Source organism: Carassius gibelio, chromosome B25 (assembly GCF_023724105.1).
Source record: "Carassius gibelio isolate Cgi1373 ecotype wild population from Czech Republic chromosome B25, carGib1.2-hapl.c, whole genome shotgun sequence".
Taxonomy (NCBI): domain Eukaryota; kingdom Metazoa; phylum Chordata; class Actinopteri; order Cypriniformes; family Cyprinidae; genus Carassius; species Carassius gibelio.
In genome coordinates, this window is record NC_068420.1 from 4,920,798 (window position 1) to 4,935,940 (window position 15,143).

Consider the following 15,143-nt stretch of genomic DNA (forward strand, 5'->3'; position numbering starts at 1 on the left):
TCGGTAGGCGGGCGCTAATCGACAGGCGAATGAACAAACGATTATGATGGCGATCATTTTTAATGATTGGACGCTCCTAGCGGGAAAGCCACCGAGACTTCTACATGTAATAACGACATCAGGTCGCTTTTATTGTTTAAAAAAAATAATACGAACGTATTACTGTATATATATTTTTTAAGCATTTGTAAAATCACACTGGTGTATTTTATAAAGTAGGTTTCATCTTAATTTTTTTTTAATCAGCGCTTTTATTTTGAAAAGTGACCTTGGGGATTTATTTATGGCGCAGAATAACGCGTGTGTGTATGTTTATGTCAACAGCCGCCCTATAATTTACGTCTGATCATAGACACGTTCTACTGCGACTCATCTCACTAGTGATTGTGACAGAGAGCTGCTCCTGTCTCTCTCTCTCAGATTTGGGTCTCTCTGATTTGTTTTAAGCCACACGGAATCACGCGAGGGTTCATATCGTCTCAGGGTAAGTCATATATAACAATCCATATTCAAAAAGGGCTGCTGATCACGTATTTACGTATTTACATATTATTGCACCATCTTATATATTAAATATGCTTTAAATTAAATGCATTTGCAGCTCCTCTGAAATGAAAGTGCAAAATGAGCATATAAATCACTAGTGTTTTATAATTTTATTACCATATATTTTTTTAGCGTTGTATAATTAATATACTATTGCAGTTTTTATTCTTTTTGTATTTTCCTTTTTCATATATATTTAAGTTTGAGTAATTTTGTTGTTATTTTTTAATGTCTCTATACATTTTACTATGATTTAGCTATTTTAGTTCTTGAAATTAAAATTAAAATGAGAAATGTTGCATTGGCAACTAAATCATATAAAGGAAGCTCTATGTATAATCTACAGTATATATGTAGTATGAACTAAAATTTGTGATTATAAGGGATCTCTTTAAATTTCACTAAAACATATTTATGTGAAATAAAATAATCTTTCACTCAAAATTTATTTTGAGTTCAAGTAATGAAACTTTAATGAAAGGTTTACTGATTTTAGCTAAAACAAAAAAATCCATGACCATCCATGTGTATATACTTTAATATACTTATATTTGCAAAAATGTTAAATGTAATATTTTATATATATATATATATATATATATATATATATATATATATATATAAATGACAAATTAAGCGTCTTCTAAATGTAAATGTATATCTATATATAGATAGATATGTAGATATAGATATATATACAGTCATGGCCAAAAATATTGGCACCCTTGGTAAATATGATCAAAGAAGGCTGTGAAAATTCTTCTGCATTGTTAATCCTGTTGATCTTTTATTGAAAAAAATTCACAAAAATGTATCCTTTCATTGGATAATAAAAATTTTAAATGGGGGGAATTTCATTATGAAATAAATGTTTTTCTCTAATATTCTAATTATTCTCATATTAACTTATATTACATTTACATTTATTCATTTAGCAGATGGTTTTATCCCAAGCGACTTACAAATGAAGACAGTGGAAGCAATCAAAAACTAGAAAAGAGCAATGATATATAACAAGTCTCAGTTAGCTAAACGCAGTATACTTAGCTTCTAAGGAGCTTTAAATAATATATTAAATAAAAAGAAAACAGATAGAATAGAAAAAGAATAGAGCAAGCTAGTGTTAGAGGTCTTTTTTATATATACTAAATGTATAATAAATGAAAAGAAAATAGAATACAAAAAGATTAGAAAGGTAGTTATATTTTTTTAAAGAATAGAATTAGAATAGTGAGTGTTAAAGTTAGAGGGTCAAATAAAGATGGAAGAGATGGGTTTTAAGACGATTCTTGAAGATGGCTAAGGACTCAGCTGCTCGGATTGAGTTGGGGAGATCATTCCACCAGAAGGGAACATTTAACTTAAAAGTCCGTAAAAGTGACTTTGTGCTTCTTTGGGATGGCACAATCAAGCGACGTTCACTTGCAGAACGCAAGCTTCTAGAGGCACATAAGTCTGAAGAACAATGTGTGTTTGTTACAAAGCCAATATCATAACACATATATATATACAGTATAAATACACTGCTACAATTTAGAGGCGTTATGTTTCAGAATCATGACTTCTCAGGTGAGGCAGAACTTCCATCAGGAGTGTGAGGCAGCCATTAACAGACAGATTTACCTGGAGCTCTACGCCTCGTATGTCTACCTGTCCATGGTGAGAGCAGGCTTTATCATACCACTGATCTCTGGAGCTCTGTATTTCGCTGTCTTCATAAGGGTTCATGGTGGACTGCTCTTCTCTCCAGGGCTACTATTTTGACAGGGATGACAAGTCTCTGCCCAACTTTGCCAAGTTTTTCCGCGAGCAGTCTAAGGAGGAGCGAGAACATGCGGAGAAGCTGATGAGTCTGCAGAACCAGAGAGGAGGACGGATCTACCTGCAGGACATCAAGGTATGGGACAGCGCTGTCTCTCTTTCTAATATGAAATGAATGGAGTAAATGAGCGCAGGTGTGTGTGTGTGTATAATGACATGGGTATGACACAGGTATTACAAGGAGAGGGTGACTTATGAGGACATAACCCATGTCCCCATTTTTCAAAACGCTTATAAATCATAGAGAATTAGTTTTTTTGAGAAAGTAAAAATGCACAAAGTTTCCTGTGAGGGTTAGGGCTAGGTGTGGGGTTGGTGAAGGGCCACAGAATATACAGTTTCTACAGTATAAAAACCATTACACCTATGGGTTGAACACACTTTACACAAAAACAAACGTTTGTGTGTTTGTGTGTGTGTGTGTGTGTGTGTGTGCAGAAGCCGGATCGGGATGAGTGGGGCAGTGGTCTGGAAGCGCTGGAATGTGCTCTGGCTCTGGAAAAGAGCGTAAATCTGTCCCTACTGGATCTTCACAAGGTGGCAACTCAACACAATGATCCACATGTGAGTGCATGCAAAATAACATTATACATGACTATTTTTTATTTATTTTTTTGCAACTAAAACGAAAACCTTTTTTATTTGTTATTTGTAGATAAACATTAACTAAAATAAAATAAATTAAAATAAAATGTCAAAAAAATATTGTGTATTTTTAGTTAACATTTGTTTCAAATAACAAAAGGTTTCTTAATGTTTTCATAGATAAAGAAATCCCTGTTAAACACCTATTTAAAATTCTGTGACTTTACATATGAAATATGGTAAAATTACAACTTATTCATTATTAAACTTAATTTCATTAAGTCGCAAGCTGAAGTCAGCATTTCTAGTTTATTTATTTTAATAAACTTTTTACTTAAAAGTACTTAAATAACTAAGCCTGGAATAAAAAAAATAAAAAAATAAAATAGAATAGACATTTAAAAATGACAAAAACATGCAAGAAAATTACTGAAGCTGAAACTAAAATAAACATTTAAACTATTTAAAATATTAAAATAGAAACTCAAATTACGAACAAAAAAATACTGTAATTGCACGTTAATGATGCAATGATAAAAATGCATGCTAAAATAACACTGAGGTGTATCTCCTAGTTATGCTAAACTATTTTATTGGCTAGAAATTTCTGTGTGTGAGAAATTATTTAAAAAAATCTTAAAGTAATAAACAAATTCGTTACTCAGGAAGTTTGAAAACCCTTATGATATTACTATATCAAAAACACTGGTTCCTAGTCATAGGAGGTGCGACCAGAACAGGCTTTCTCCGTTTTTCTTTTGGGAGTTACCCAGAATGCCTCCAGTGGGCTGGAAACAAACACATAATTCCTCCGTTCAGTTGTTTCATCTCCAGTTTGGAGGGTTTGAGCTCAAGAGTACTTGTTTAGGATCAGATCTCATTCATAAAAAGACGAAAGGCAAAACTGACTCGTGCCTGTAAAGAGTCTTTATGTAGAAACCTTGATTTAAAATGTAATTACTGTAACTGATTGTTAGTGGTAAAGCAATCAAAGGTCATTTCACCAAAAAAGGGAAACGCTATTTCTGCATCTTTCTGTGTCAGGTTTGTGATTTCCTGGAGACGCATTACCTGGACGAGCAGGTGAAGTCCATTAAAGAGCTGGCGAACTGGGTGAGCAGCCTGCGGCGGATGGGCGCTCCTCAGAACGGCATGGCCGAATATCTGTTTGACAAGCACACTCTGGGAAAGGAAAGCTCTTAGACAATCTCTCTCTGTGTTTATGATGAAGTCAGTCCACTAAGCATGTGACGTGTTGCTGTAGTTTACTAGAGATCCTGCCTGAACCCCTTTAGAAGACATACAGTAAATGTAGTCCACATTATATGCAATATTCTATATGAAATCATTCAAATGAGATGATTGCAATAAAAATATTAATGTGAAATTGTGTCTTTTTTTATGTGTGTGAGTGACCCTGGAGCACGTCATAAGGGTACATTTTTTTTTAATTGAGATTTATCCATCATCTGGAAGCTGAATAAATAAGCTTTTCCATTTATTTATGGTTTGTTAGGATTGGAAAATCATTGATATTAATGAGAATCTTGAATCTGAGCATGCAAAAAAATCTAAATATTGAGAAAATCACCTTTAAAGTTGTCCAAATGAAGTTCTTAGCGATGCATATTACTAATCAAACATGAAGTTTTGATATATTTATGGTAGGAAATTTGCAAGATACTGTATCTTCATGGAACATGATCTTTATTTAATATCTTAATGATTTTTGGCATAAAATAAATATCTATAATTTTGACCCATACAATGCTATTGATACAAATATACCCCAGTGATTTAAGAGTGCTTTTATGCTTCAGGGTCACAAATATAGAGAAGATATTTACTGGCAGGATAAAAAAAAAAAAAAAAAAAAAAAAGGAACAGCAGACATTTGAGAACAGACATGCATAATTAATGATGAATGAAGTTTAAAAATAGATGCATGATTCATTGAGCTTTTCCTGTCTGAGTGAAAGTGAGTCAGCAAAAAAAATCTAATCTAAACCAAAAGCACAAATTAATAAAACTAAAAATGAAAATGGTAATAGAAATGTTATAACTAAATCAAAATATTATAAAAACTGTAATAGCATAATATTTAAGATACTAAACATTTAATATGTGATTTATCACACAGACCTAGAAGATTCATTAAATTCCCATATTTCAATTATTTAAGAATAGATGCATAATTTATTTAAGCTTTTAAGTGAAAGTGAGCCAAAAAAAAAAAAAATTCTAAACCAAATCACAAGGAAATTACTAAGACTAAAATTAAAATGGAAAACATAAAAAACTTTGATAGTATATTTATGATACTAAAATAGCACTTAATCACACAGGCCTAAAAGGTCATGAAAATGTATCTAGTTTATATAAAGTATTTAAGAATAGATTAATACAAAATGTAGATGTGAATGCACTGCAAAACAAAAGCTCTACATGCTAGTTTTCCATTGGGTACATGTGCATTATATCTACATACAGAAGAAATGCATGTTTATATACCTTCTGAGTAGCAAAAATAATAAAGTTCAACATTTGCGTGCTGACTGGAAATATTCCACAGTAAAATCAAGCCGAAATAAACAGGGTTTGATTTTACCCTCTTTTCATCTCATTCTGAAAATTAATAATCGTATAATAGTGTAAAGTGCACGGGTTGATACAAAACCATTTGATTCTGTCACAGTCCCATGATGCATTGTGTTTGGGAGGTTTGTTCTGCACCAGTTTGGAAAGGATCTCTGTGTGGATCTGGATCTTTTCTTTTTTTCATACAGTTTGGTTTTATAATCTAAAAAATACATATTTTTAGATATTCTGCAATAATGTTTATGCAAATGGTAATTATCAATGAGTGTGACAGTGAAGATCACATGACTCACATTACATAGACAAGACAAAGCAAAGTTGATCTAAAATATCAATATTTAGTAAAAAGCACTATGTGTTTTATTACCTTGCCGTTAACTTAAAACTAGTTTCTGCATGAGTGTTGCTAATAGAGTCAACAGCTAAAGGAGTGATGGCAATTTATCATCTTTCTCACTTCTCAACATTAATCAATCTCTCAATATTTTTTTCCTCTTTTAAAATGTCAGAAAGTCTACCATCAATTTATTTTCTTTTTCTTCTTCTTCTTCTTTTGCTGTTGGGGCAAATAGGAATTTCTGTTCACCACTGCAGATGTTTACGCAGCTATGATGACTTCCGCTACTGAGGTTTCTTAAAATGTCTTAAATGTAGGCTAAAACATGCTAGACCAGCTCTAAACCAGTCTGGATGAAAATCTATGCTGGTCTAAACTTGTATTTTCCACCCAATTCAGAGCTGTTCCTTTGTTTTCACCGCTGCACCCAACAGATCCCCCTCAGCCAATGAGATGCCAGAGTCGTTGGCAGAGTTGTGCTGATTGGCTGTCTGCTGAGTCGCCGTAGGGCTTGAGCTGACGGGATTGGCTGTGCTTCCAGTGGTGCTTCTGCTGATTGGCCAGGGGTTGTTTGCCACGCCGTGGCATAGGTTGTTGTTGCTGTTTGAAGTTGCAGCTGCGTTCACACTCCCTGAACTGGTGGTATTGATTTGAGCTTGCGACCAAGATGGAGGGGTGAAAGAAAACACCCTTTCGGGTGTAGACGGAGATGGTGTTGTCTCCAAAGAGAGTCGCAGAGGCAGGGGGCGGCGTGACGGCAATCCTTGACTCTGCCGTACTTTGGGTAACAGCTCGGGCACAGGGTCTGGAAAGTAGAAGGCGGGACCCGAATGTTCGCTGTCTTCACCCACCCAAGGGAAGGCAGAGGAAGGAGGCACGGGCGTTTCGGGCGGAGCCAGGACTTGCGAGCCCATCAACGGATGCGCCAGGGAGCTGGAGCTGTCGCCGTGTGCTCTTCGTGGTCTTGGGCGAGGAATGGACGGAGGGACACAGTGGATGGGCGTCTGAGGGCAACTGTAGAAACCGGGTCTTTCGTATAGAGGCATGGATGAGAATGCATCCTCCATGTCAGCGTTCCGGGCATGGCCGGGCATCAGAGAGCTCTCGGGATGGAGATAAAGGGGGAAACGAGAGAAGGGGGCGCGGGGACGCCGCCGCAGGAGGGAGACTCGGGATGTGGGTGTCGAGCGAGGGAAATTGGGCGACTGGACGCCAAGAATGCGACTCAAGCTACCTAGAAATGGAGTGGAATGATTGGCTTCCTCGTGTTCTTTAATCTGCTCCAGATTGTGCTGGAATTCCATTTCCTCTTTGGGAACGCTGAGAAACAGAGAGAGAACGGTGACCCTGTTTATATCCCACAACTGACCTAGAGGATCTTCTGTTAGACAAAATGTGCTTTTGAATCTTGAAAATATTGCCTGGTTCATTTTTACTGATCTATGCAACTTGGTTAAACGTCACCATGAAATAATTGACATTTTTGAGATTTCTAATTCTATTAAAATTTTTTAAATTATCCCACCCCAACATATAATAATAGATTAAGGCAAGGCACTACATGTTTTTTTTTTTTTACTGGTCAATTTAGTTATTTTGGGCTATTTTGCTTTCATGACATGTCTAGTATAAAGAAAACATCCAAAATACACATTCATGTTTTTGTTTATTTTATTACACTTCACCAATTTAGCGTCTTTAAATTTCAATTACAATACATGTCTTTAAAGGCAGTTGTCTCATAATGAGTTTTTCTCCAATTCAGCAGCAATTATGTACACCAAACGGTTTTATTCCAATATATATTCTGAAGGTTTTTACAGAGAGGTTTGTTCATATATCACTAATCTGATTTATGTTACATAATATTTATGTAAACAATATATAATATAAAATTCCTCAAAACACTCTGAACATTTTTACCATCTTCCGCCATTATGGAGAGTACCACGACGCATTGGTGTTCATTCCTTCCTCTGCATGTAAACAATGTAAAATGTGATGTTTACATGCAGAGGAACATACGCACATATGACCATAGAAGATGGTGACTCAGGGGAGAAGAATCATTATTTTTGTTTTCTTTGCTCACAAAAAGTATTCGTGCAGCTTCGTAATATTATGGTTTAACCCGTGATGACTGTTTTAACAATGTCCCTACAACGTTTCTGGGCCTGGGCACATTTCAGTTGCATTGCTGTCTATGGAGGGTCAAAGAGCTCTATTAAAAATATATTTATTTGTGTTCCATAGATCTTACAGGTTTGAAACGACATGAGGGTGAGTAATTAATGACAGAATTTTTTTTTCTCAGTGAAATATCCCTTTAACTAGATAAAAAAATAATAAAAAAAAAAAAAACATTTTAAATAAATGAATTACTTGACATAAGAAAACCACTTAAATTGAAAAAGAAAATGATATACAACTAAAGCACACACAAGCACATTTTTGGATGCACAAACAAAATTGAGCATGTTTTGACTGAATTTTGTTTGTGCAACCAAAATGTGTTTGTGTGTGCTGTAGTTGTATATTGGTGGGTTTAAGTATGTATGTGTGTGTGTGTGAGGATGTGAGGATCTGTGTATCACCTGATGTCCAAAGCAGATCCCATAAATGAGGGTTTGCGGTGTTCGGCGCTGGCAGCTGTGTAAGGCGGCTGAGGTTCAGATTCATCCCAGTATTTATCCCTCTCAACCAGAGGAACCAGATCATACATCTCATCCACTGACAGCAGAGACACCTGGGGGAAATGCACATCTATTGATGTCTGAACAAGCACAGGTGCTTACAAAAAAGGAGAAATATTAATGTTTAACACCTTAGCAAAGCTGCAGTGTTGGCTCATGTGAAACAAAACTAAAGATTTGATGCAGTAATGTAATAAAGTAATGTTGTGTGACAAATAGTATTGCATGAGTATTTCTACAATGGCATCAGTAACCGAAAACTGCTATGCTGTAATTATGCATTATGTCTATAGAAAGTCATTTTGGCCCATGATAACTAATGAAATAAATGATTTAGCGCTCCTTATAATACACAGACACAAATGGGGAGATTTTACCAGAAAGTCTGTACAACCAGACACACAAATCCACAGAGCAAGACAAGACAGAATGACACAAAGGAGATCAAGAAACATGTTATTAGTGGAGCAGATGATGTACCTGTAAATTACGGTCCACCAGCCAGTTCGTCTCAAAGTCATCATCATCCTCCCCAAACGGATTAATGAGCTGCTCTGCCACCTGAAAACACACCAGTGCAATTATTATCTGACTTTTTGTTAAAGATGATGAAGCTACATTACATCAGTGAGATGTAACCATTATTAAAGTGGTGTTTTACTAAATGTATAGGTTTCAAGACAAGTTTGTGTATGTCATGTCGGCTGAATTGAACTCCATATAATTAGGCAATGTTTATTTAGAGCTAAACAGTCATTTTATTTCATAAAACCAGTTATTAGAGACGGTGAGTGTGGAGTGGAACCCCAACTAATGCGATACTTCACTAATAAGATAACACACCTTGAGCCAGCCCACATAGAAGAAGAACTGCAGTAAGGTGAAGACGGGCAGGTAGAAGTCAAGGTTGTGACCCGGGTAACCCTGGGCGGGGTCGAGGAACTGCCGACCAATCAGACAAGCCAAAAAGAAACTGTACACAGCCACGGTTACAACCTATCAGCGACCACAGGACATTTAGAAATTGTTTAAAAGCCTGACAAAATTCGTCATCTATTCATCGTCTACATCAATCATTTCAACCATTCATTGTGCACAATCAATCAGAGATCACCGCTGCACATTCCAACCAATCAGAGATCATCGCTGCACATTCCAACCAATCAGAGATCATCGCTGCACATTCCAACCAATCAGAGATCATCGCTGCACAATCCAACCAATCAGAGATCATCGCTGCACATTCCAACCAATCAGAGATCATCGCTGCACAATCCAACCAATCAGAGATCATCGCTGCACATTCCAACCAATCAGAGATGATTGCTACACATTCCAACCAATCAGAGATCATCGCTGCACAATCCAACCAATCAGAGATCATCGCTGCACATTCCAACCAATCAGAGATCATCGCTGCACATTCCAACCAATCAGAGATCATCGCTGCAGTTTCCAACCACTATTAAGTCACTATTAGCCATTCCAACCATTTCGAGATCATTTGAAGATTATTTCCCATTCCATCCAGAGATTAGTCATACATACTTAATGAATCAATATTGATTGGTCAGACTAATTTGGTCAGTTCAGCTCAATTTCATTTCAGATTTTGCTTGGATCTATACAGGAAACTCTGAAATGTTATGAGTGGTCCGTAGTCTGGCTAGTTCTGTCTCTGTCTCTATTATTAGTACTAGTAAATGAAGCTAGATAAGTTTGAACCATCAAACCTGTGTGTAAACGAGAGGTAAGCTGATCCAGTCATAGCCATACAGCCTCATACACTGAGAGCGCAATGTGTTCAACTCCTACCAGGAGAAAAAAAACAACTATTGCTCAGAGGGAGAATTAATGAGTTCATCTGAATAACTATTACATGTTACAAATGTTGTATTATTTGGAGCAGTTTTAAAGTCTTATTACATTTTTGTTCCTGAAATTCATACTGGGATCAGAATAATCCTGTTTTTTAGATCAAAAGTATCCCAATCTTACTAAATCGTTTTGAACAACACAAACTGAGGATTTAAATAAATTAAATTAAATTAAATTAGATTTAATTCCGATCAAAACCAAAATTGGATTCTGTGATCTAACCCATATTCAGAATCTTTTTTTTAACAACCCATTTTTGAAATTTGATCAACTGACCCCAGTGCTTAATTTTCTGTTATGTCCATATGAAATGGTTCATTCAAAAAGATTCAACTCGCTCGTAAACTAGCGGTTTGAATCAAACTCAATTCAGAATCGTTCAAAGCCGTTATTGACTCCCTCACTGAACCACGAGTTATTTTTCTGTTATGTCCATATCAAAATGAAACGGTTCAGGCAAAAAGTTAAATGAAACAGTCTTAAAATTGCTCATAAATTAGCGATTTCAAATCAGACTGGTCTGGACTGTTAATGAATTCACGACTCTTTCACCGAATAGCGAGATATTATTCCGTCATGTCAGTATTAAAATAAACCTTAAATTGTTAGAGTGATTTATATTTTATAGGTTCATATGTATTAATAATCATGAGGTGCGTTTTGTCATACATAACTTCATTATATTTTACCGTTTCCTGAATGCAGCGAAAACCACGATGTCCGATTCAATAACAACGATTCGTATCAAACGGTTCAGTCAAAAGATTCAGACTCGAACTCACTCGTACGTTAGCGGTTTGAATATGACTCCACTGAATCGTTTAGAGCCGTTTTAGTTCACAACATTAATAAAATAAACAGATATATAGTGCTGGGTAGATTGTAGTCTATTACTGATTACAGATTACATCATGAAAATGTACTCATTTTTGTTTTTTTTTATTATTACCTTAACTTGTTTTAAACCTATACTTGCTTTCTCCCCCCAAATTCAGAAGCATGGATCGCAAAATTAATAACATGACATTTACATGGCAATTCTATATTGTGAATATTGTCAAAGCTTTTGACAAGCAAAGATTTTCAGAAAGGAATTATTTAAAGGGAAAAATAATCATTAGGGAGTAAATAACCAACAAATGATCAATAAATCATGAATAATGTACTGTCATTTTATGAATAATATGTTATCATGTAATCCATAAAAAGTAACTGTAATGTGCATAATCTTGTTAAAAAATGTTTTAATCTGTTCCAGATTACATGTAATATGTTACTACCAAGCACTGCATGTATGAGTTTTCTTGAATATACTACAAATGGTATTCTAATATAAATAGCCCACCATCATAAATAGTAAACAGTAAAACAGTTAAATAAATTATTGATATTAACCAAACATTTTTATTCTATACAAAATAATCTCGCAAAGAAAAAAAAGTGATATTTATGACAAATATACATTCAGAATCACAGGAGTGATGAGTCTATATACACAGACAGACATACATTGAGGATGGCGGTCATTGCGACGTCATTATTGATGCGTCCTTCAGCTCGAGCTCTCATGGCCAGACTGACAAACCACATGCAGGGAACCCAGAACTTATTATGAGGGGAGGGCAGTTCCTCTAAGTGCCTCAGTTCCTCCGCCGTCATCAGACCTACAGTACAGGAGAGTTTTCAACCCATATGACTTTCTCCCAAAACAAAGAATGTTGACTTTGCTCTTTTGCATGAAATCATAAAGTGATCAAACTCCAAAAATCATCCTCAAAGTCATGCATCACAGGGCCCAGGATACCTTTAAGGTCTAGCACAAATATGACATACAAAAATACATACACTGTAAAAAAAAATCACTGATTTTAATGATAAAAAACTACAGTACAAACCTGTTAAATGGTTAAAGGTAATTTCCTGTAAAATTAAAAATTTACGTAAACTGACTTTCCTAGAATTCTCTGCATTGCATTTCAAATTTTGTTTGAATTTGATGTTTTCTCTTTCAAATAACAGTTTCTTCTTAATTTTATCACATCTGTTATGTTTATTAGGGATGTATGTTACATATAACATTGTTCAATTAATGTTTATTGCACATTTCAGTTTGCAATAATGATGGTGATCCATGATGGTGTTTAGTACTTGTGTGAATGACACTATGCACTTTCTATGTATCTGATTATTTAAAAGCTGCGATGGGCTTTCTTTTATTATGTGACTTTCTCATCACCGCCTGCTTTTGCTGGTTACCAGTGTATTACAAAAGTACAAAACAGATTTCAGTACTTCAATAAACTGGTATATTAACATTATATCAGTTAAATTATGGTAGTAAACTGTAAATTTAAAGTAAAACCGCTAAACCGAAAACGATGTTACTGTATTGTTTACAGTATACTTCTGGCAACCACAGGTGTTTTTTTACAGTATATTTTACAGATTTTTTTTACAGTTTAGGCTAAAGGATGATTTGTATGCATGATTAATCATTAAAATGAAGGAGTCCAGCACTGTATAAATAAAAGTGACTTGACATGAGCTTGAGTAAATTATGACAGAATTAACATTTGTGTGAACTATTTCTCAACAGCCAAAGCTCTTAGGGATCTGGCCGTAATTCCTTCCTGTTTCCCCTTTGAGGTTAAATCCCAGATACTGAAGGGTACCGGCACAAAACATAGCTTTAATCGCTGTTCTAGCCCACATAACGTGGCCTGAATCCCAGTTTACCTGCTTGAACCAGGTGGCTCATGGTCGGGAACCTCTTGTAGACGGCGGTGCTGACCGAGCGGTAGATCAGGATGCCCGACAGGTTGGCGTAACGCATTAGACTCCTGCGGACGAGTCTGGCCCCTTCATCTTCCCCCCGGACGTGTCCGCTAACCAGCGCTGACAGGCGATCCGGCCACGGGACGCTCTCAAACTGACCCCACCAACGAGTCACAACAAGAGTCACATAGAAACCTACAGGAAGAGAGAGAGAAGTTAAGAACTGATTGTTTTAATCCCCAAAAACCACTACTGTAAGTCAGGTTTACCCAGTACGAACGACACAGGAATCAGTTGTGCGTATTGATCGCAGTAGATGGAGAGCTTCTCGAACATTCGGCGCTGCTCTTCAGTCAGTATACACCTGTCAATCAAACAGTGCATATTTCAAAACTGGCATAAAAATATAAAAATAAATTCTTTGCAGTAAGTTTTAAATACCATGGTATATGGATTTGTTACTCATTTAGTACAATAGTAAAGTACTGTGGTATTATCATGCTTTTTAGACATGGTATAATGGCAATACCAAGTTTTTCAGACATGCACCTTGACAGGTAATGCCATGGTATATAAATATGGTAATCATTTACTGTATTATCCATGGTACATATTAAAATACCACAGTATTAATATATTTTTATTTACCATGGTAATCTTTTAAACAGCTTTTGGAGTACTATATACATTTCAAACCTAGAAAAGTACCATGGTACAACCATATATTTACATGTTACTCCAATATATCAATGCTGTGCTACTAAATATGGCAAATGTTAAAAAATATATGTGGTAATGTCATGGTACCAAATCCCAAATCATTATGGTAGTACTATAGATTTATTATCACCATAGTATATCAAAGTACCGTGGTATTATAGTGTTTTTGGACATGGTACAGAAGGGTAATACCATGTTTTTGGACATGTAGGCAATGCAATATGTAATGCCATAAAATAGAAGATATCAATCATGGTATTTTGAAATATACCGGTGCTACCAAAATTCATATGCATGTTACTCCAACATACTTTCAGAAATACTATACTACTGCTATTGTAAATAATAGTGCCACAGTGTTCTTGAGTGTACCATGTACTTGATAAATCTGACAACAGATATGCCTGTATGTTTTAAAAACATGGCACTTTTATCATTTAATACAATGATACATATCAAAACACCATTGTATTTGTATCTAACACCATTGCTTTATCATCACTATAAGCTCGGCTGGAGTAAAGAAGGTGAAGAATCAGTGTTTACCTGTACGTGATGCTGATGGTGCCATACATCACTGTGAAGATCAGCAGCTCTCGATATAACAGTTTGTAGATGCTTCCTCTCCACCGCAGGAGCAGGCGATAAAAGGTGCCCAGACGTGCATCTGCCACCCACCGCGAGTATGTCACCGTCATCACTGCCCGCTCTGGACAGGAACACCACTCACAGCCTGTCAATCACAGTCTCTACTGACCTTTCACTATGATTCGAGATGGACATCTACACCAGGAAACACATGCATGCATGTTCAGCACTGGCTGAATCAGATGTTAGTAAGCACGCATCAGCATATAAACTAATTGAGACAAGCCAGATACATTGAAATGCATGGGTCAAATGAAGCAAATGTGAGAAGTATTAAAAGAGAAACAGAAAACATCAGACTGTAAGTCCATCATATCAAATGCAACTGTTTTCCATTTGTTGTCTGTAGGCCTGAAACACTGTCTCTGTACGAAAGAAGCGACTCTACTCACAGCGTGTGATGTTTCGGGACTTTAACGGTTCCGGTAAAGACGGGAAAGATCGAGCAGAGACGCCCACACCTCTGGTCACTTGACCTGTTAATCTGTTTTCCACTAACAAAGAGGCATTGTGGAAAACTGGGGGGGGTTTGTTAATCTGAG

The 15,143-nt window shown here is 36.0% G+C and overlaps 2 protein-coding genes across 3 annotated transcripts; one reads left to right on the forward strand and one right to left on the reverse strand.

The window, feature by feature from the left end:
• Window positions 1-200: 200 nt before the first annotated feature.
• fth1b (ferritin, heavy polypeptide 1b) lies at window positions 201-4,339 on the forward strand. 2 transcript variants are annotated; one of them, XM_052596983.1, is made up of 6 exons: window positions 201-215; window positions 325-484; window positions 2,100-2,205; window positions 2,297-2,443; window positions 2,806-2,931; window positions 3,997-4,339. In XM_052596983.1, the coding sequence occupies exons 3-6, from the start codon at window positions 2,104-2,106 to the stop codon at window positions 4,153-4,155; spliced, it is 534 nt and encodes a 177-aa protein (XP_052452943.1). In that variant the 5' UTR covers window positions 201-215; window positions 325-484; window positions 2,100-2,103; the 3' UTR covers window positions 4,156-4,339. The 2 variants fall into 2 exon arrangements, with proteins under 2 accessions (XP_052452943.1, XP_052452942.1); XM_052596982.1 differs by lacking the exon at window positions 201-215 and having other exon boundaries at window positions 270-484.
• A 968-nt stretch (window positions 4,340-5,307) lies between these two features.
• Window positions 5,308-15,002, reverse strand: best1 (bestrophin 1). Its single transcript, XM_052597168.1, has 9 exons — window positions 14,500-15,002; window positions 13,503-13,597; window positions 13,195-13,428; window positions 11,968-12,122; window positions 10,314-10,391; window positions 9,424-9,576; window positions 9,061-9,141; window positions 8,482-8,633; window positions 5,308-7,207 (listed from the first exon to the last, which is right to left on the reverse strand). The coding sequence occupies exons 1-9, from the start codon at window positions 14,649-14,651 to the stop codon at window positions 6,283-6,285; spliced, it is 2,025 nt and encodes a 674-aa protein (XP_052453128.1). The 5' UTR covers window positions 14,652-15,002; the 3' UTR covers window positions 5,308-6,282.
• Window positions 15,003-15,143: the final 141 nt, after the last annotated feature.

What these genes read in the sequence shown, in the direction of transcription:
- best1 (XM_052597168.1), bottom strand. Translation starts at nt 14,651, where the DNA reads ATGACGGTGACATACTCGCGGTGGGTGGCAGATGCACGTCTGGGCACC. An exon ending in TACCTCTCGTTTACACACAG is followed by an intron (nt 9,577 to 10,313) that starts GTTTGATGGTTC and finishes GGTCGCTGATAG; the next exon opens with GTTGTAACCGTGGCTGTGTA. An exon ending in TGGTGGACCGTAATTTACAG is followed by an intron (nt 8,634 to 9,060) that starts GTACATCATCTG and finishes CATTTCCCCCAG; the next exon opens with GTGTCTCTGCTGTCAGTGGA.
- fth1b (XM_052596983.1), top strand. Translation starts at nt 2,104, where the DNA reads ATGACTTCTCAGGTGAGGCAGAACTTCCATCAGGAGTGTGAGGCAGCC. An exon ending in CGTATGTCTACCTGTCCATG is followed by an intron (nt 2,206 to 2,296) that starts GTGAGAGCAGGC and finishes TCTTCTCTCCAG; the next exon opens with GGCTACTATTTTGACAGGGA. An exon ending in CTCAACACAATGATCCACAT is followed by an intron (nt 2,932 to 3,996) that starts GTGAGTGCATGC and finishes TTTCTGTGTCAG; the next exon opens with GTTTGTGATTTCCTGGAGAC.